The sequence below is a fragment of the Anabrus simplex genome, chromosome 14 (genome assembly GCF_040414725.1).
Source record: "Anabrus simplex isolate iqAnaSimp1 chromosome 14, ASM4041472v1, whole genome shotgun sequence".
In the NCBI taxonomy this organism is placed as follows: Eukaryota; Metazoa; Arthropoda; class Insecta; order Orthoptera; family Tettigoniidae; genus Anabrus; species Anabrus simplex.
This window is the reverse complement of record NC_090278.1, coordinates 88722710-88746157: the sequence shown is the minus strand read 5'-3', so window position 1 is coordinate 88746157 and position 23448 is coordinate 88722710. Positions and strand designations below refer to the sequence as shown.

General features: G+C 37.5%; 1 protein-coding gene across 1 annotated transcript in view; it reads right to left on the bottom strand.

The window, feature by feature from the left end:
• Positions 1-4957: 4957 nt before the first annotated feature.
• The window catches only part of LOC136885270 (EF-hand domain-containing family member C2), a 76513-nt gene continuing 58022 nt past the window's right edge, over positions 4958-23448 (bottom strand). The window contains exons 11-14 of the mRNA XM_067157760.2: positions 22515-22628; positions 18689-18868; positions 11856-11958; positions 4958-5224 (exon numbers count right to left, since the gene is read on the bottom strand). Coding sequence (XP_067013861.2) covers positions 5111-5224; positions 11856-11958; positions 18689-18868; positions 22515-22628 — 511 coding nt within the window. The 3' untranslated portion in view covers positions 4958-5110. The remainder of the gene's footprint in view (positions 5225-11855; positions 11959-18688; positions 18869-22514; positions 22629-23448) is intronic.

Genomic DNA, 23448 nt, shown 5'->3' with positions numbered 1-23448 from the left:
TTGAGGAGCTATCTGACCGTGAGATAGCGGCCTCGGTCTAGAAAGCCAAGAATAATGGTTGAGAGGAGTTGTCGTGCTGACCACATGACACCTCGTAATCTGCAGGCCTTCGGACTGAGCAGAGGCCACTTGGTTGGCATGGGGTTTTTGGTTTTAGGTGTTCAATATGACCCCAACTCTTACTTCGATGTGCCCCTTGTGGGTGGGGGCGGTAGAATAACACCCACGGTATCCCCTGCCTGTCGTAAGAGGTGACTAAAAGGGGCCCCAGGGGCTCTGAACTTTGGAGCATGGGTTGGCAACCACGGGGCTCTCAGCAGAGTCCTGGCATTGCTTCCACTTACTTGTGCCAGGCTCCTCACTTTCATCTATCCTATCCAACCTCCCTTGGTCAACTCTTGTTCTTTTCCGACCACGACGCTATTAGGTTTGCGAGGGCTAGGGAGTCTTTCATTTTCACGCCCTTCGTGGCCCTTGTCTTCCTTTGGCCGATACCTTCATTTTTCGAAGTGTCGGATCCCTTCCAATTTTCCCCTCTGATTAGTGTTATATAGAGGATGGTTGCCTAGTTGTACTTCCTCTTAAAACAATAATCACCACCACCACCACCACCACTTCGATGCACAGTTCACAACGGTGTAGTAGTCACCTTTAGACTCTGTTCAGGACGTGTGGTGTGTCGCGAACAACTTGGAAAGCTGCCTGTATTCTCAGTACAAGATCATCTTCTCTTTCTATGGAGTTCGCATAGCAGTCAATTTGTGCAGATCAAACTGTACACTGCCTACTGGGACTGGGAAGCGACTATGCGAAACGAACAAGAAACTTGTACATTCGCACCGAACATTATCTCTGTCTCCCACTTTCCTTCCCTGACGCATGACACCCACGGTCACTTTGAATCGCACACCCGGAAGTAACACGGTAATCTCATTTTCTCAAAAAGACAAATTTTCTACGCCAATCCGATTGCACCATCATTCTTTACATAACACGAAGAACATTCCTGATTTGTTTTCGGTATAGTTCTGAGACACCCTGTGGATAGAGATGGATGGGAGGAACAAGAATACAATGAACACAATGGCAGATCAGTGTGGTAAAAGGAAGAAATGGAAAAAAGACACAAGGACAAACATGACAACAAAAAAGATGTTCATATCAATCTCACTGCATTCCTTAGACTGCAGGCTTTCAGCACAGTATACCATTAAGACTAACTCATCAGCAAAGGCCAAATTGCTTACTGCATTTTCACCCAAACTGAAACCTCCCTACCATTTTCAGATTTAAAAAGAAGGAAACAAAACCTGATTTAGAGCTGTAGAGATTTGACAGTTACAGAGACAGAAATGTAATGAATGTAATGAGATAGGGCAAGCCAACCCACTAATTTCACAAGCACAATAGTTGCTACTTCATTCTGAAGCATTGAAATTTTGCTAAACCATAAATATAAATTTAAAGTTGTCAAAGCATTATTTTAGAAGAGTAAAATCAAACAGAAAATGTGTGTTTTACCTTTAGAATATCCTGATGATGTGTCACTTCCTACGGTGGTACAGAAATCAGTGCCAGCAAAGCAAAGAAAAGGTCTGAGTCATCACCACGTAGACGTATTCCTTCGCTGCTCTGGAATGTATTATGCAACAGGAGTGGAGACATGTCACAACTCCTACCTTACCTTCTGAAATTGGAAACCTATCTCCCTCTCTCTTTTTTCCTTTTTTTTTTTTTTAAATACCCCACTGGTTTCTATTTTCTTGTTAACTTATCAGTCAAGCTTCAAAGATAGCATTGCCTAGATTTGTTATATTGAAAAACACAACAGTAATGACTTATAAGCTTCCTAATTAGTAAGTAAAGAGAATAGCACAATTTAATTAATGTTACTTCATAGGTCTTATAGTTTTGAGCAAAGAATGAATGATGTACAGGAAAGGAACAAAATAGTGTCAAATCAAGCCAGAGAGAGATACCTTCTGTCTATCTCATTGTGTGTGTGTGTGTGTGTGTGTGTGTGTGTGTGTGTGTGTGAGAGAGAGAGAGAGAGAGAGAGAGAGAGAGAGAGAGAGACACACACATCAATCAGTCACTACCGATCTGCATTTAGGGCAGTCGTCCAGGTGGCAGATTCCCTATCTTATGTTTACCTAGTCTTTTCTTAAATAATTATAAAGAATTTGGAAATTTATTGACCATCTCCCTTGGTAAATGTTTCCATTTCCTAACTCCTCTTCCTATAAATGAATATTTTTCCTAATTTGTCCTCTTGAATTCAAATTTTATCTTTATAATTTGAAATTAATAAGTAAAGGTACAACATTTTATCAAATAAGAATGCTTTAATGGGATGACAAAGTACCCAAGAGAACGAAATCAACATTATATAAACATTATTTCATACCAATTGTAACGTATGGACTAGAAACGCTGGTAACTAATAAGAAACAAGATAGTAAGATCCAAGCAGCAGAAATGAAATTTTTAGGAACATCGGTTAAAAAGACAAGAAAATATAGAATTCAAAATATTAAAATCAGAGAAAAGCTAAATATAGAACCGTTAGTACAAAAGATACAGAAAGCAAGACTGAGATGGTTCGGACTTGGAAAAAGAATGGAAAAGGAACGGGTAGCAAGAAGGGAATTGGAAAGAGAAGTTAAGGGAAAGAGACCAGTTGGAAGACCGAGAAGAAGGTGGATGTATCAGATTTGGAAGGACATTCGAGAAGCTGGATTGGATGTGGCGAAGTAATGGAGCAGGAAAAGTGAAAGGACAGAAAGGAGTGGAGGAGGCTTGTTAACCACACCCAGACGACTGGAGTGGGACATTGATGATGATGATGACGATGATGATGATGATGATGATGGTTGTGATCTTTTCTACTTTTATTAAAAAGACCACTCAAACTTATTTGTCTACTGATGTCATTCCACGTCATCTCTCCTGACTGCTCAAAACATACCATTTAGTCGAGCAGCTTGTCTCCTTTCTCCCAAGTCTTCCCAGCACAAACTTTGCAACATTTTTGTAATGCTACTCCTTTGTTGGAAATCATCCAGAACAAATCAAGCTGCTTTTCTTTGGATTTTTTCCAGTTCTCAAATCAAGTAATCCTGATTGGGGTCCCATACACTGGAACCATACTTAACCTGGGGTCTTACCAGAGACTTATAATAGGACAAACACAATTACAGGTCAGTACACGAAGAGACCAACAAGAAACAGGAGAAGAGGACAAACATCGGAACACAAAAGCACAAGGACAGTTTCCTTATCTTCAAATACATGGCATGTTTTATAGAAAAATATTAATACAATTTTTTAAAAATAATTTTGGTTTTTTTACACCTAAGCCTGTACCTTAAACTATTTCTTGACATAAGTTCCAAGTAATTAAAAGATATAAATTTCATTATTTCTGATCCGTATTGAACTGTGATTACAATAGTATTTAAATATTTTATTTTTAAAGTCCACCTTTTCAATACAAACTGTACGTAAAATGTTTCACATTACATTTATGTTCAGGGACTAGTTTTGACCTAACTGTAGGTCATCATCAGTCTTAAAGCAAATCACACAAATATATCAAAGAAATAAACAATGTATAGACACAAGGGTCTTAAAAAACTGTATCCACAACTCATAGAATTGAAGTTAAGACAGGTTACATAAAAATAAAATTCTGTTGAAAGTTCAAGCAATTCAAGACACAATGCAGTGTCAATGACATAAATATGATATGTACATACCATGTACGAATTAAGGTAAGGTTCAAGAGATGCGCTGCATTACATTACCAAGTTTCTTCTGATAGAGATCCTAAATGACACATTACATAAAATCTTGTATTTCTGAAATACTTAGATGGCTGTATTTACTTAAATTGTTTTTTATGATAGGGTATAATTTAGACGTTTAAATATATTTAGACCTCCATGCACAACAATCATCATCTTTCAAGATTCTTAAAACAGAAGAGCCTTTCTAACATCATGCATCACACTCACGTATACTGAATATATGAATATCTTGAGAGGGCAGCTTAACTTCGGCTCAGTTGAACGTTGAATAGAAAGCAGCATATTTAAGGAGCCAGCCTTTATTGAACTTCTACGCATCATCCTTGGCCAGTACTTTAAAGATCTCTATCAGAAGCAACTTTTTAATGTAAACGGAGCACCAGCTTTTTATGAATCTCTATCAAATAGCAACTTCTTAACGTAATGCAGCGCATCTCTTGAACCTTACCTTAATTCATACATGGTATGTACATATCATATTTATGTCATTGACACTGCATTGTGTCTTAAATTGCTTGAACTTTCAACAGAATTTTATTTTTATGTAACCTGTCTTAACTTCAATTCTATGAGTTGCAGATACAGTTTTTTAAGACCTTTGTGTCTATACATTGTTTATTTTCTTTGATATATTTGTGTGATTTGCTTTAAGACTGATGATGACCTACAGTTAGGTTGAAACTAGTCCCTGAACGTTAATGTAACGTGAAACATTTTACAGTTTGTATTGAAAAGGTGGACCTTAATAATAAAATATTTAAATACTATTGTAATAAGTTCCAAGAATATTAAGGCACTTGTCCTAAATTGAAACCAGCTTCTGAATTCCAGCCTCATAGAAATCTGCCACCTGATGTGTCAGCCACTGCAGCACGGTCATTTTAAGGTTGTCGGCACTGCTAGCTGGGTGACAGTCCTAAATGAAGATCATTGATGATTGATTAAACTCAAACCGCTGAGGTCAGAGAAGACTAAAGGCTAAACAGAACACTTTATGAAGCCCTGAAGAAAGAATCTAGTTTCTACAAAAAATAACTCAAAGCAATATCACATGTAAATCACATTTATAACAGCATTTAAAACATATAGAATAAAAATGGTCAAAAGTGACATTGTATAGAAAAATACAGCCAATAAATGATTCCAAGTTCAAACACACATTCAGTATAATAAATACTTAATAAATAAGATAAAAAGGTGCTCCATAAATTTATCCGCTGTGATAAGGCAGTTTAAACTTAATTTTAACAGTACTTCATAAGACTTCTATCTGAGAGAGCAACAATGAACAGATTGCTTTGTTATCCACTTTGATTCTTAAGATCCTTCTCTAGATCCAAGTCCTTTAGTAAGGCTTCATAGTTAACGAAACCAATGGGAGGTGGTGGTATGTCTTTAAATTCGCTGAATGTATCCTGGAAAAGAAGATGAAGCACAGTGTAAGGTAATGTCATATAACATAAGGACATTAACTAAGAGATGTTCTAAAGAAAATAAAAAGGAAAGCCTGGAGTAAGAAAGACAGCTTGCATTTACAAGAACACCATAAAAGTCAACAGTATCCTTGATGATACAACAAAGACAGAGAGGTAGGAAACAGAACGGAATGCAATGCACTAAGAAAATGTTACAAACTTTGAGCTGGGAAGACTTGGGAGAAAGGAGATGAGCTGCCTGACAAACAATTACAATTATAAAAATTGAAGAAGGATCCATCTATTCAGTACACATTAATATTTGAGGTACGTTATAAAAAAACCAAATCAAAGCCCATGGCACAACAGCCTGAAAGGCCATGGCCTACCAAGTGACCGCTGCTCAGCCCGAAGGCCTGCAGATTATGATGTGTCATGAGGTCAGCATGACAAATCCTCTTGGCCATTATCCTGGCTTTTTAGATCGGGGCCGCCATCTTACCATCAGATGGCTCCTGAATTGTAATCACGTAGGCTGCGTGGACCTTGAATCAGCCATCAGATCCAGGTAAAATCCCTGACTGGGAATCAAACCTGGGGACTCCGGGTAAGAGGCAGGCATGCTACCACCACGAGGTCAGCTGAGGTAAATCATATTCACAATAAATACATCATGTGACTAGTTTCGACCTACTAGGGGCCATCTTCAGCCATTACAGCTAAACTTGACAATTCACACGTATATTTAAAATAAACACTTTAAGAATTAAATCTATTCACTGTTATATAGATGTTCAGAATAAAAATGTGGTTTTCTCATTCATAGCTTCTAAAATTACCATATTTATGCGAATAATACCCGCATATTTAAAAAAAAAAATTGAGGCACAAAATTGTGGTGAAAAGTTAGATTCCAACAAGAGAGTAGTGTTACAAAAATGCTGCAAACTTTGGGCTGGGAATACTTGGAAGAAGGGAGACGAGTTGCTCAACTAAGCAGTATGTTTGTAGCCTTCATTGGGAATATGGTATGGAATGATATTAGTAGGTGAAAAAGTTTGAGTGGTGTTTTTCTGGAATTCAAGATGACAAACTGGAGGAAATATTTGTTTATAGGAAGAAGAGTTAGGTATTGGAATAATTTACCAAGGGGATAAATTTCCAAATTCTTTAAAATTATTGAAGAAAGGACTAGGTAAACAACTGATGGGGAATCTGCCACCTCGGTGATCGATCGATCGATCGATCGATCAATCAATCAATCAATCAATCAATCAATCAATCAATCAATCAATTAATCAATTAATCAATCAATCAATCAATCCTGATTGCTGATCTTTGTGCATGAACAAAGTTAATCTACGATTGCGAGCTCATGTATCAGAGACAATATCTCCACATCAAGATTTAAAAGACCTTTGAATACCGAGTGCATCTTTTTTATGCGATATTGAATTTTCATCATGTGAAAAAAGTTTATGTTTTCTATGTTCTCTTGTTACTTGCCAGTGAATTTTTACCTTGCACCTTTTGAACGACAGGCTGAAGATGACCCTGACTAAAGGTCGAAACCGGACCCAATTGTAATTAACTTATAATGTAACTTTGCATTAATAAGTTTTCTTGTATTGAATAGGTGGAACCACAATATATTTTTAAAAAAGAATATCAAGATACTTTGACATCAACACTACACTCATTCATTTTTGGAGTGACTGTACACTGTTTTTAAAAAATATCGAGGGATGGATAGTTGAGGTTCTACTGTATGTGTTTCTATCTCTAATGAATCAGCTAGTGATTTGCATCATGCTTCTTTAAGACTTCCAATTTATCCAACAAAGAAAATGCTTCTCATTTAACACTAACTTTAAACATGCAGAAACTTCAATATACCAAGGATGGTATGAGAATGACAAGCAAAAGTTTCCAGAACTAAGGATTGTGTGTGTGAGAGGCATTTGATAGGGTAGATCATGGGAGACTACTGGCAAACAATGAGTGCAATTGAACTAGACAAAAGAGTGACAGAATGGGTGGCTATATTTCTAGAAAATAGAACTCAGGGAATTAGGTAGGCGAAGCTTTATCTGACCCAGTAATAATTAAGAGGGGAATTCTCAAGGCAGCATTATTGGACCTTTATGTTTTCTTATATATATCAATGATATATGTAAAGGAGTGGAATCGAAGGTAAAGCTTTTTTCGGATGATGTTATTCTCTATAGAGTAATAAATAAGTTACAAGATTGTGAGCAACTGCAACGTGACCTCGAAAATGTTGTGAGATGGACAGCAGGCAATGGTATGTTCATAAATGGGGTTAAAAGTCAGGTTGTGAGTTTCACAAATAGGAAAAGTCCTCTCAGTTTTAATTACTGCATTGATGGGGTGAAAGTTCCTTTTGGGGATCATTGTAAGTACCTAGGTGTTAATGCAAGGAAAGATCTTCATTGGGGTAATCACATAAATATGATTGCAAATAAAGGGTACTGTACCAGTAAAAGTTCGGGGCGTAAGGCATGAGAAGGATCTCAGGTAGTGGAAGTTGGTTTTTGGAGCCGGTACAGAGCAGGATAGACTCGCAGGGCGAATAATAGATGGTTATACCTTTTTCAAACAATTTATTAATAATGTTAATTAATTCACCACCCTGCAATGTTGATATAGGATTCAAATAATATGTCAAAATCAAAAGGGTTAACGTAAATCTTCTTGAGTGCAATTTGTGAAAATAAATAAATCTCACAGATCCTATAGTCTTTTGCGAAAACACAAAGTGTCAGTTTTTCACCTAAAGTCTTTCTAAGTATTATGACATGACATGAACACATTTATAATTGAAAATAAGAATTTGAACTTCTGTTAAGAGATTCTCAGTTTGTTAGCCTTGAAACATAGAACACTTGAAACTCCTAAAGTCTTTCTTCTGTGAAATAGATTTTGAAAATAGATTTATCATTAAAAGATGAATTTTGAGTAATGATGGAGAACTACGAAGTATCGTCACACGCAGCACTGGGTAAACCACTGTTCAAGATTGGTAAGAAAAAAAAAAAAAAAAAAAAAGTCAGTCAGTTTGTGACTACTCACTTATTAAAGAAAATTTGGCTTACAAATACTGATGAGAATCTGGAACATTCCGCGGGTGCGGATGATGACTCGAACTTGAAGTTCCACGAAGAAACCACGTTGACGTCATAGATGAAATGATGTTGAAGGTAACTGGCTCTTATAGAATTTTCTCAAGATTTCTGCTGCTCGTGGACATGATTTTAACACACGGAACATGCAAGTAGTATTGACAGATGCTATCGTTCACTGTTAAACACAGTCCAATTCGTATGTTAATTTTAGGACGTCAATTGAATGATCACAGTCCTTGTTGCAAAAAAAAAACAAAAAACAAAACACTATTTTAAATCGTCACTGAGAACGTCGAACACAGTGCAAATACGTAATATTTCTCATTACCGTCTCTGACCACAGTCTTTGAATCGTTATCCTGACAGATAACACTGATTCTCTAATGTTGATAGAACTATATTATTTTAGAAAAGGTTCTTAACTTTCACTAAGTTTATCACTGTAACACGTCATGTCCTAATATGGCACATAAATAAAGAGACACAGTCCAAGGATGTGCTATGTTAGAAAATACATTCTAGAGTAGTTAGAGTTACTGTACACGACAGTTTCTGTTGGTAATTTAATATTGTGTGAAATTAATTAAGTCCACACGTCATGTTCTAGTTTATGAATGTCCAATATATAACTTCGAACTTCACTGATTTCGTACGTGTTATACTTCGAAATGTCTGTAAATTATATCGTAGTCGCGGCACAATAGACTACTTACGGTGCGACGTCCTTTTTCAAGTACGATGGCGATTTACTATCCCGTAATTTCGTCTCCGCGAAACACGACGGAAAGTACTGTCTTCGAGACTGCACGAACATACTATGCGAGGGCCAGTCTCCCCTCTCTCTTACTCATACACATACTACACTGCTAGACTGGACTGCTTGCAATGAACTGAACTGAACTCAACACCACCACCTGTTAACCTTGACCCAGTGGCATATACAGCTGGCGCTGAGAGGGGTAGTTTCTCTCGGCCATGTGACCGTGAGTGCGTAATTTCTGTTAGATTTTAAATCATTATAACTCAGCAACCATGGGATGGATTAATTTGAAATTCACAGGGATTAATTTTTATGACGTCCACTACAATTTAGCGTTTGTTCCATTAAAATTGGTACAGGCGTTGAAAACTTGCGAAAAGAAAGATATTTTCGAGAAATATCTCTAGGGGAGGTGAGCTCTGAACGATAGGTGACGTCACTTGACTCCGCCTAGCGCACTCGTGGAGTCTGGTACATACTGGAACATTCTTTTACTTAGATGTTCATACGTCGGACGGATCTTATATGCTGGAACAACATTTCTTTTGATAACTATGGACCAGGACCTAGGCTTTCCTGGTACAGTACAGATCTCTGCACATGGTTATGAGGCTGTTTAGGGGTTGTAGTAAGGATGTAAAGGAGAGGGCATATAAGTCTCTGGTAAGATCCCAACTAGAGTATGATTCCAGTGTATGAGATCCTCACCAGGATTACTTGATTCAAGAATTGGAAAAAATCCAAAGGAAAGCAGCTCGATTTATTCTGCGTGATTTCTGACAAAAGAGTACCGTTAAAAAAATGTTGCAACGTTTGGGCTGGGAAGACTTGGGAGAAAGGAGATGTGTTGCTTGACTAAGTGGTATGTTCTGAGCTGTTGGTGGGGAGATGGCGTGGAATGACAGTAGTAGATGAATAAGTTTGAGTGATGTCTTTAAAAGTAGGAAAGATCAAAATATGAAGATAAAGTTGGAATACAAGATGACAAATTGGGGCAAATATTCACTTATAGAAAGGGGAGTTAGGGATTGGAATAACTTACCAAGGGAAATGTTCAATAATTTTCCACTTTCTTTGCAATCATTTTAGAAAAGGCTAGGAAAACAACAGATAGGGAATCTGCCATCTGTAAAGTTATCACAGCATTGTTCTGACCAATGTTTAAAGTGCAAAATGGTTATGTGAATGAATCCGATCCACGAAATGTCACTGGAATATTTGTCCCAAATGGAAGATAATAGTTAGTTTTACTCAATTAAAGTGTAAAATCTGTGGTACATTAAGAAATACCGTCGTTACCAGAGAAATATCTAGAGAAATATGTATACGTACTTACGGGCCGTAGACAATACTCCTTTATGTTGTATTCCGCTGCTCATGCCGTCTTTTGTTTCTTTCTTGAGGTCCAGGGCTAGCACCGACGAATGGGAGTGCTATGTCTGTGAATTCTTATTACTTTGTCCGCATGACTAGCGCGGGCAGTTCAAACAGCCTAATAGCATGATCCCTGGACCAATAAATATATCACTTAATGAATGAGTTAGGGCATGAAGCCAATGAGCAACATGAAGAAAATGACACCTAATTAATTCAAACAACTTCATTGAGCAAAGACATCACACACGAAAGTGTTAGACAAACAAAACACATACGGAAGCGCTCCGACGTAGCAGAAAAAATAGTTGTAAGGTAGTAAAATATGTATCCATATTATTCTCTACACGCAAAATATTTCGTACTATTTATTAATTTACCGCAGATTTTACACTATTTGAGTAAAAGCAATTATTATCTTCCATTTGCGACAAATATTACAGTGACATTTCATGGATTGGATTCGTTCACATAGAGACTTACAATAATTGAAAATCTTCCACCTTTTTGATACTTTTGATAGATTTTCAATTATTGATAGATCTTTTGATAGATTTTCAATTATTGTTAAGTCTCTGTGATTAGAATTTGATATGGAAAATGAAGCTGATTACTTGCAATTCGTTCACATAACCGTGCAAAATTAACAACACCAAAACCAGGAAGTAAAGGTTGGAATTCTCAACAGATTAATGAACCTAGCGAGAACAAGTAAGGATAATTTAACTTTTCTTCCAAGAATTGCTGCAAATGAATTGAAAATATTCCAGAAATGAAGCATCACAGACAGGATTTGAGTGCAATGTATGGGGTGAATTTTATTGGCTTTATATGTAAGATTTTGAGGCTCTGTGGCTCTGGTGGCAGCGTGGCACCCTCTCAAAACTGGGTTCCGTGGTTCATATCCTGGTCACTCCATGCAAGATTTGTGTTGGACAGAGCAGAGGCGGGACAGGTTTTTCTCCAGGTACTGTCATCTTTTATTCCAACAACACTCTCTAGTATCATTTCATCTGTCAGTCATTAATCATAGCCCAAGAGTGCGACAGCCTTCGTCAGCTGGCACAATTCGTATCCTCGCCGCTAGATTGGGGCTTTATTCATTCCATCCCTGACCCGGTCAAATGACTGGAAATGGGCTATGGATTTTCATTTGAAGAAAGAATATATAAGATTTGCACGAGCCTGAGAAGAAAATATTGTGTTGGATAGTGTGTTAAGGAAGGATTTCACTTTATTAGAATGACATGTAGTTTGTAAGAAGGATATAGAAATGTAAGAAAACTGAAAGCGTAACTGGACTTTCAGACTTAATCTTTAGAAATGTCAATTTGAAAAATATTATACTCACGACTGTATTAATTGGCACAGCTGCACTGGCAGGGCATTCCTTGTAATTCAGGAACTGCATTAGGTCCATATAGTTGATTTGACACTTCTCATTGACAGGAAACCTGAAATGATATGTCTTAGATCATGTTATTGCTTTTAACACTTTTCGCAAACGAGTTTTGGCCATGTTCTTTCAATTGAATATTACTTCCGATTAATGACGAGAAAAATACTTTTTTTTTTTAAATTACAAAATCTGTGAATGATGCTAACCCTAAAAGTGTGTACCTTCTATCTGATAGAGGGTCTGTCACTTTCTCAAGAGTGACAGATAGTAGACGTAGTTTGTAAGAAACTCAACAGATGTTTACCATGTTAACCTCTTAACTGGGGAGTTTCCACTGAAAAAGTAATGTTCATAGCGGGGAATATATTTCTTACTGAAAACGAGTTAATTTGTCAAGCCCATTACAATGATGTGGGTAGCGAGTTACCTCGCCATGCCCATTGCTCTTCCGCGAATGACGAAAAAACTTGTCGTGCCCATTATGCGCTTCTGCAAATGATGAAGGAATTCGTTCTGCCCATTAATGCGTGCATGCCTTCACAGAGGTGAGTTATATAGTCCTTCCCCTTTTGACATAGATATGTCTAATGACTGGTTGTCATCTGAAAATTTGCATTACGGAAGTTAGCGTCACAAAATGTGTGACGGTAGCGTTAACCTAGCAACTGTGCAGGCTGTCTTATGACTTGTGGTCATCTGAAATTAGCAGCCATTGATGTACGGCCTTGACCGAGAGACATATTTATAATCATTTAATTTTCACAAAGGGAAAAATGGTTTCTTTTGATTTGCATTTGTTAATTCAAACCACAATTCAAGATTTGATGCAACTTCTTGCAACTACCTTGTGATACTACGTCTGACACTAAGTACCTATGATGCCACTGTTGTAATGAAATACATTATTATTATACTATACCAGTTTTTTTTTTCCATGAGTCTATCGATAATGGTACAGAAACAAGCTCTCTGTGAGTTTCACCACTTGTGTTATCCTCTCTAATTCATCATCTGAATCAATAGATTCATCATCCCAACAAGCATGTACGTAAGAAAATGCAATGCAGTGTGGGGCAGCAAGTCTAGACATCTGTAAGGTGATCATAGAACTACACTCAGCAAGAAAAAAGAGACGAGATAACACATCCGACCTAGCAGATAACAGTTTTTAAAGGCTCTACATGAGTTAACTCGTCACGCCTGGTTAAGAGGTTAATGGAGGTTTTGTTTTCCTTTCTAAAGATTTCTGTGAACCTACAGAAGCATGTTTCAAATACAAGCATATTTTTATCTCAGCACTTCAAAGCTGGTCTCATGAAGTAGAATAGCATCTGTTTATGTTGACGATAATGAAAAAGAGCAACATTAATATACTTAATCTTCCCTACTTAACACCAATAAAATATCTATACCTAAGTGCTAAAATTCCACCCCTAAGCATGAGTGCAGAATTCAATACAGCTGTACTCATGTATAAAATAAAACATAAATTTATACAACACAACACTACATATACTCTGAATTCTGACAACCATCCATAGTGTACTAGGCATGCAAATGACTTTGCCTTATACAATGTTTGCTCACATAAATATGGTATAAACAGCTTGAAGTTCTCTGCGATCCAGTTTTTTAATAACATCCCTGTGGAGATAAAAACAGCACCAACTTTGGCAAAATTCAAACAAAGAGTCAAGCATTATTTTTGGGAAAAGTACAGTGCTGTTTAAATCAAAATATCAGTTGTCATTTAAGGCATTCTCCCAAACAATCTTGCAAACTGTCTGGAAATATTCGTGTACCTCTACAACTTTTATGTTATGTAAATGTAAATACTCTGTAATCAATTCCTGTACGTCTGAAACTTTCATGTTATGTAAATGTAAATACAGTCAGAAATAATTCTCTGTAATCCTCATATTGATGATGTACATATTGTATATATTGAATGTGTTTATATGTTCAACCGTTTACTAATTATCTTATATACACAAACTATATTTTGATGTGTAAGTGCCCGCCAGTATATAATGTTCTGTACAATTCCTATGTATGAGCCTGCAGGCTCATTGGAATTAATTGAAATAAATGAATGAATGAATGAATGAATTAAGGCACAGACAGTGATGTGGTGTAATCATCAGATGACAAGAATGAAAATGGACCATGTGTCTGCCACTACAACACTAGTTAGATCCAATGGCCTACTACACTGCTACATGTAAAGTAAATATTTCAAATGTAGATACTGGGGATAAAAGTGTAAACTGTTCTTATGTAAAACTTCCAGATTATGATTTCATGACAATTAAGTCGTTTACAGTTCTCTCATATACTCTGCACCTCAAAACAGACCTTCCCATAATTCAGCTCTTATTTTATCCTTTACTGATTTTTTCACTTGGCTTGTCGAGATTATTAGAACAATTAGTTCCAAAAGTGACTTAATACATTAGTGATGATATTCTTCTTCTTGCAATCTTCAATGGTCTGTTTCAAACTGCTGGACTGCAGTGGAAGTGGTTGCATGCCAGCGAGGACTATCTTCAGCAGGTATGCGCAAAGTACTGGGGTGATGTTTGTGCTCTGCATGGTCTTTTTGAGTTGATCCTTGTAGCATTTCAGATGGGCACCGCAAGCGCTTCTGCCAGAAATGAGTTCAGTGTATAGTAACTGCTGAGGTAGTCTATTGTCACTCATGCGTTGGGTTTGTCCAGCAAACTTTATCCATGATGCACTTCGTCCATGGGTATATTTCCATAGTGGGACACTTTGTCCAGTCACATTGTCCTGTAGTACACTGTCCACAGACACTGACTTTAAATGTATTGTTTATTTTCCAATAATATAATTACAGGACCTAGCAACACTCAATGTCTTGGGCTTGGTGTCTCTTTTAAAATTTCTAGGATTTTATTGTGATAACATGGCAGACAAATACTCTGTGCATATTTTTCCTGGAATTTAATGAAGATAAACTGAGGTGTGCATCGGGGTCAGAACAAGAGTTGACCAGGAGAGGTCAGACAGGATAGATAAAAGTGAGGAGCCTGGCAAATATAAGTGGAAGCAATGCAGGGACTCAGCTAAAGGGTCCCGTGGTCACCAATCCACGCTCCCAAGTTGGGAGCCTCTGGGGCCCCTTTAAGTCACCTTTTATGACAGGCAGGCTCTACCATGAATGGTGTTCTATTGCCCCCACCCACAGTGTTATGAATGACTAGGTAGAATACAAGAAGAAGAGGAACAAGTAAATCACGCACAAAATCAAAACAGACCTGTTAATCCCACATCTCTTGTAGGACTTGATATCTCTGCTGAGTACAAGGTTATAACAACAACTGTACAATTTCCAATTCATCATTTAGGTATAGATGAAAACAGAATTTTAGTGTTTTCAATATTGGAAAATTTAAGATACTTAGCTGCTATACAATGATCTTCAGTGATGGTACATTTAAGATGTCACCCAGAAAATTCACCTATTTTTTACAGACCATGGTCGCTTCATCAGCCATCTTACACTCTTTGCTAATGCTGTAACTCCCAGGAAACCAGAGGACACATATAGAATAATTTACGATGTTATTAAAACACATACATTAGAAGTCAACATCGTTACAACTCCAGTGACATCAATGATAGACTTTGAGCTCGCAAATTTGAATGCTATAAGGACTGCATTTTTGGAGAGTGCAGATAAAGGGATGCTTATTCCATTCTTCTCAGAATATTTGGAGAAAAATTGTATAAAAATGTTTAAAAAGGGCTTACACAACAATAGGTAGTAACACAAGAAGACAGTTATCATTACTACTTGGAATCCCATTTTAATTGGTATTCTGGATTGCAGAGATGAACTCAATGAAGTTATAGACCAGAGGTGCTCAGCTGCGTGCCCATCGAGGCTAGCCCAGTGCGACCGGGCTGGCCTGACGTAAATGCGGGCAGCTTACGTAGCAAGCATACGCCACAGAGAAGCAAGAGATCGAACACACTTTGGAGGGAAGGCAGCAGTGACTTTGATTGTGATTATGAAGCTCTCCTCCACTACTCAACGAAATGGATTGGGTTGCAGTATTTAAAATAAAATGCGATAATCGCAAAAAAACTGACCTTTTCAAGAGGTTCTCGGTTTGATTTATACTGTACCTGATATAAACAGTCAGTTTTTTCTTATATTTATTCATTCATTCAAAGAAAACTGACATGTTGTCATTTTTGTGCTACAATCTACAAAGGTACAGGGTTCAAGCATTGAAGGTATGATTTCCAATTTCTTGGATGGAAATGACAGTATTTCCATTTTAAACAAAGTAAAATTCCTGTTATTCGTTAAACAAAATGTAATATAATTACATCATTCAACAAGTTTACGGCTTGCTTTTGCACAGTGTTCTGTGAATTTCCCTGTTCACTGAATTTCTGAAAAGAGTATTTAAAACTTATCAGGCATTCGATGATAGCAGCTAGCCTCTAAATGGCGAGGGAGTTTCATTCTGAGTGAGGACATAGTTCCAAGATTAAAGTACAACTATGTAAATGTATCTACCAGACAGATGTACAGTATACCTCCAAATAAGTAACCTAACCTATTTTATTCCCGGTAAGCATGATTGGATTGTTGGTGAGTTTATCAGATAATTTAAACACAAATAACCACAAGCCACAGCTTATCCACCTTAACTCCATATTATATTAGAAGTTTTTCTAAAGCACCTCTTAAAATGTAATAGTGAAAATTGTAATTCATTACGTACATTATACAAATATTTGAGGTTGTAGGCCTAACTCTTTATTGTATCCGGTCAAAATACATGAACTGCAATGAACATAAATAACGTATTTCCTACAAGGTAAATTGAAGATGACGTGGATTTCTGCCCTCTTTCTCTTATTATTTTCTGCCTCCATTTCAAACTTGAGTATCGCCGTAGTGGTCAAGAATAAATGGGAGAAGTTCGCCCAACCTTCTGGCCTGTGACATAATAGCATACGCTCATCGCCTTCCTGCTGGCCCACTTACAGTGCTGGGCGCTCATGAGACAGAATGTCCAGCCTGAGCACTTCATTTATACACTATCTAAGCATGACAGGCGCACAGGTACATGAGGAAGGAGAGCGCAACCACCAAGGTTCCCACCTGAAACATGGAATGTCTGGAATTCAGTCGAGGGTTGCCCTAGTCATTTCAGAAATTAATAGTCGTGCATCACCCATTATGGATGTTCATAGAGGTATTACAAGACAAACAGCAAATGATTGGAGCAAACTGTTGTACAACTCACTGGTGGCCATACAGAGATGTGTCCACCCGAAATAAGAAGTGCACTGTTACTGAAGCTCCCATTGCAGAAATAGTGCATAATTATCAAGAATATAATGATAATGACCGTGTTGAAGCATACCTGACAAATATTGATTACCATATTCAAATTACTCATGTTGAAAATGAGACTGAATCAGATACTAAAGAGTAATACTTAACTGAATAGTAAATAATAATTGTAAAACACCAAATTCTACAGAACATTTATTATTGCAATAGTAAAGCCAAAATCAACAATAGGACAAGAAACTTTGGACAGAAATCCATGGAAAATTTGTTTGGATGATATGTATTAAAGGACGGAAAACTTTGGATGAAAATCCCTCGATAAAATTGAATGGACAAAGTCTATCTGTACAAAATATCCCATTGGGCAAGAAAAGTTGGATGAAGTGTTCACTAATCATGCGTATGTCCAATTCATCTGAGCTATACTGGATATCAACAAGACCAAAAGCATGACAACAGGGTCACCATCAAACACTGTGATGAATAATGAAGCAGCCTAATCAAAGAGGTGAATAGTTTCTGTTTGTTGAGATCAACATTCAGTAGAAGTGGCTCAAACAGTGCAGAAATTCATTAAAGACTTGCCCTTGGAAGAACAGCATTAAAAGATCTTCAAGAGTTCAGATGTATCTTTGCGTACTAAAGTCAGAATGGTTAAGGAATTAGTCTTTCCCATAACTACATATAGTTATGAAAGCTGGACTATAAGGAAGCGAGGTAGGAAGCATATTGATAAATTTGAGCTCTGCTGTTGGAAAAGGATATTGCGTATCCTTTGGACAGCCAAGAACACAAATGAGGGGGTCATTCCAAAGATCATACCAGATCTGTCTCTTGAGACATTTATTACAAGATTACAGCTGACATGTCCGGCTCCATGGCTAAATGGTTAGCGTGCTGGCCTTTGGTCACAGGGGTCCTGGGTTCGATTCCTGGCAGGATCGGGAATTTTAACCATAATTGGTTTATTTCGCTGGCTCTGGGAATGGGTACATGTGTCATCTTCATCATCATTTCATCTTCATCACGATGTGCAGGTCAGCTACAGGCATCAAATCAAAAGACCTGTATCTGGCGAGCCGAACTTGTCCTCAGACACTCACGGCACTAAAAGCCATTTCATTTCGTTTCAGCTGACATATTTTAGACACATGAGACGCTCTTATTCATTGGAAAAGACTGTTATGTTTGGGAAGGTGGAGAGGTCTTGGAGACGAGGACGGCCAGCATTGAGCTGGATAGACTCCATCAAAAGTATATGGCTGAGGATTGAAACAGCTTGAGGCAGTTGCCAGGAGTCAACATCAAGTAGATGACACCAGATCATCATCAGCTGTTCAGTCTACTGGCTTTCAAGGATTGTCCAGTCATCAGAGGCTATGTAGTGAACATATGTTTATATAAAATAGCATGAAAACTAACTTCTAATTTCTATGTCATAACTTACTGTTCCAAGACTACATTGAGGAGCGCCTTGTCTATTGGAACTTTGGCAGCTCTGCACACAAAATAAGCTGTTTTGCGGTCCACGAAGCACGTGCGTTCCGGGTCCATATGGCGGAAGGTTTCCAGCAATCGTTCAAACTGATTGAAGAGGTATCTCTTCAGTTCGGTGTGAACAATGGATCTGAAATAAATAATAAGAGATTAACAAGTAATCAAGTGAAAACAAGATTTATTCATGAACATGGATGGTCTATGGAAAACTGAAATACGGTTCACCTATGTACATATTTACATAAAATATGTCTTAATAACAGACTGTTAGAGGTGAACAAAACAATGTTTAGAATTTTTTTTTTTTTTTTTTTTTTTTTTTTTTTTATACCGGGCGAGTTGGCCGTGAGCGTAGAGGCGCGCGGCTGTGAGCTTGCATCCGGGAGATAGTAGGTTCGAATCCCACTATCGGCAGCCCTGAAAATGGTTTTCCGTGGTTTCCCATTTTCACACCAGGCAAATGCTGGGGCTGTACCTTAATTAAGGCCACGGCCGCTTCCTTCCAACTCCTAGGCCTTTCCTATCCCATCGTCGCCATAAGACCTATCTGTGTCGGTGCGACGTAAAGCCCCTAGCAAAAAAAAAAAAAAAAAAAAAAAAAAAAAGAATCATTTTAACTCCTTTATAAAAAAATTCACATGGCACGGCTGCTCAATGTCAAGGTCAGAGCTGTCTGTGTGGATCGTCAACCTCCATTCAGATACGATGTAGTGCCTTGCTTGTGGATGCTACTATGGAGAGAATGCTAAAAGGAGACCATAGCAGATATTATAATACTAGAAGAAAGATTTTAACACTTGTAATGCACACAAGTGAAGCAAATCCAAGGCAACAACTTGTAGTTTGATTCCCCACTGAGTGGACTGCTATACCCAGCCCACTTATAACTGAGCAACATTGAGTCTGCACAGAGCCTCTCTCTGTTCGCTCTAACAACAGGCTTGTTCTCCGACCAAACAAGCTTAGTTGAGAAGTGGAGACGTATCATCTGATGGAATGAGCTCAGACTCGCTCGGTGCACAGCCCCTGGGAATCAACTATTTGCGTCCACAATCCTCTATTGCAACTAACTCTGTTGCCTCATTTAGTTCTGCAACTCTGATAATAAAATCAGTAAAAACAGAGTCTAAATATCGTCATCCTCGTCTCCATCTACTTTTCATACTGTCCATAGCTCAGACCATTGAAAATCCACAGCCTGTTTCCAGTTATTCAACCACATCAGGAATGCAGTGAATGAGGCCCCCATCTAGCGGCGAGGATAGAAATTGTGCTGGCTGCCGAAGCATGCCGCATTCCTCTGGGGAAATCATTAATGACTGGCAGATGAAATGATATTGGAAAGTGTTGCTGGAATGAACAATGACAGGCGAAACCAGAGTAGCCGGAGAAAAATCTGTCCCACCTCCGCTTTGTCCAGCACAAATCTTATGCAATGAATCTCATGCTGGTCCGTATTGGAAAGCAATCTAACAATCAAAGAAATATTTATCCACCTAATCGATACTTTTTATTTTCCTTTAGCAATTTTATAAAATCATTAATAGTACAGGTTTCTACTGCTTTGCAGTCATCAACAGCTATATTTACATAAGCTTAAGTGTAATAAGGTAAAAATATGCAGAATGTCTGTTCTCGTATTAGCCTTGATAATTTTTCATGGGAAACTTAAAAATTTGTATACATTGAGGGAGGATGGCGGTGGTGAGGAGGTGGGGGGGGGGGGGGTGTTGGAGGGGTGGGGAAGAATGCTTAAAAAGTGATTAATAACTTGTCCTTAACTAAAATATTGTCTCTGCTGTGCATACTGTACCTGGCAGATCCCAGGGCAACAGCCTCTGTCGGCGTTGCCACAGAGAGTTCGAAACTCTTTCACACGTCCTGGGAGCCTGTCCACATGGTGAATTACTGCGCACCTCACATCATAATGTAGTCAGATCAATGATAGCTAACGTTCTGAGAGGACAAGGTTATAATGTCTATGAAGAAGTACACGGTCTCTCCAACAGAGAAAGCAACTGACGCACTGACATCCTGTTCTGAAAGTTTCATCATTGATCCAACAATTAGATTTGAGACCAACGAAAACCAGCCGGAAGAGGTCGATGCAGAAAAAAGAAGAATTTATAAAGAAACGGCGGACTTCTACAAGCGAAAATATATACTCTCATCCATTTCTGTAATCGGCTTGATGTTAGGTGCTCGAGGAACAATACCTACATTTTTTGTCAACTTCTGCAATACCTTTGGGCTAAATAGAGATTTTATCTATAACATCGCGATTACCACACTCAAGAAGTCCATCATGATCTTCAAGAACCATGCTTGCGGACCTCAAATAAATGTTTGACATGCCTCACTCGACTGCCTACATTTAACATCATACTAACACATTATCTATTGTATCCACATCCATTATTGTTGTGAAGGTACTCTTTGTCTTTGGGCAACCTGCAGCTGTTGCAGGAAGATTGTATAATAATAATAATAGAACGTTTTTAAGTGTCTTTTAAGCTAAAAAACATGTACTATTAATGATATTATAAAATTGCCAAAGGCAAATAAAAAGTATCGATTAGGTGGATAAATATTTCTTTAACTGTTAGATTGTCATAGTGATATGGATATGAAGTGGATAGCTTGTTATTACAAGCAGAAAAAGCAACTGTTCAAATGTACTGAATAGGTGGAACCATTTGAGCAGTTGCTTTTACTACATGCAGCACAAATCTCACGTGGAATGAATGGGATTTGAATCACTGAACCCAGCGATGAAAGGCCGGCGCACTGCCGCACTGAGGCACAGAGTCTTCCCGAGTCCATTATCCTCACCTAATCATCTCATACAACCCCACTGCCGCGTTGTGCATACAGCTTCATCTGTTGCAGTGTTTAGTAATCAGTGTGCTGCCACAAGAGGAAAGGTGTGATGTGAACATTTACATACTGCAATAATCTTAGTCAAGCTTTACACACGTTTACCTGGAATCCGCCTGCTCCCATGACAGCAGACATTGTCTTTCTCTGGAATTTTAAATTAGGCACTTTTACAATCATGTGTTTCTGCTCATTTAGGCTCAGACTGTCTGACTACATAGGACTGCTGCACAGTAAGCACATAACTACCATTAAGTAGTTTAAGCAAAAAATTGGACATAACGGGTTTGTGTACTTAATGATACGCCCCTGAGTTATTAACTAAACGCTTATAAGTACATAGGTCTGATGACCGCATGTATTATAATTTATTTATTTATGTATTTATTCATTTATTTATTTAATTACTTATTAGATACAGCCAATGGAGGGCCATTTTACACTAATAATATAAAAAATGTAAATAAGTATAATAGATAACAATTGATATAAACAACAATATTAAATATCAACAGTTAGTTAACAATAATAACAATGTAACAAGAATGGCAACAATAAATAGCAAGGGTTGGTTACAGAGTTAGGAAGAAGAAAGCTCGTGGTTTGGAAGGACGGAAGAAAATGGAAACCTGGAGAGCACTTCAAAGGAAATTTTAATTTTGAGTTTGAAAAATGCAAAGGGTGTGAATATATCGATATCGGGTAGTGAATTACAAAGAGTAGGAAGACGGTGAAAGATGGAGCATTGTTGTAAGGTTAGGGAGGGACAGGGCGCATGACGAGTATGCTGGTTGTGTGTTGGGTGCAGGGGAACTTGTATAGGGAAATATGTTGGAAGCGTATTACATTTGGTATAGCCAATGATTATTTTATGTAGGTAACAAAGCTTGTAGTCTCACCTCAAAGTTTCCTTATCCATTTTTCTTTCCTTCTTACGAGCATTATAGCGCCGAGCAATTGTTATCATCTCATGCTCTGTGATCTTATCACCTAGAATTTCCTTCAGTTTCCTCCTGTGAAAATAAAGAAATGGAACAGTTAATACGGTAGAATTTGGTCAATTTCAATTAAAATTTGTGAATAATTTGATCTTTCCTGATGGTCCCTTGATATCCTATTATAAACACAATGTTAAAAGTTTGTGTTTACAGCATTCACAGCTGCTGCTAAGTGTCAGAGCGAGCTGCAAGCTCATATGGCTGATGGTTATAAGTGTGCATGTTCTTCAGTCTGGCTTGGCCGCTACGGCTGTGTGACTAAACTACACTTGACTAAAGCTTTAAGAAGGGATATAATCCATCAGGGGTCAAAAATTAGAAATTTAAAAATTATATTTTCTTAGTTAGTGACCTTTTTATTTAGTCTGGATGCAGCTAGTGGAGAACATAGCAGTGATGTAAAGAAGAAAATGGAAAGCATCCTTGCAACAAATAACGGACTTAAGAAGCTGTGGGAAATTAGCAAAATCCTTCAAGGTTCTGATGTTGATGTGGACATTAACATTAGCTAACTGCTCAATTTTAACTTCTTGTGATGTCACAAAGACATTTTCTGTACGAAAGTATATTTTTACTGAAAGGAGTAATAAGCTTCATCCAGAAAATATGAAGAAAATTATAGTATTTCAGAGTTTTCTAAATTGTTTTGGCTGAAAAGTTAAAAAGAAAAAGATAATAATAATAATAATAATAATAATAATAATAATAATAATAATAATAATAATAATAATAATAATAATAATAATAATAATAATAATAATAATAATAATAATAATAATAATAATAATAATAATAATAATAATGTTATTTGTTTTATGGTTTTCAGAGACACCGA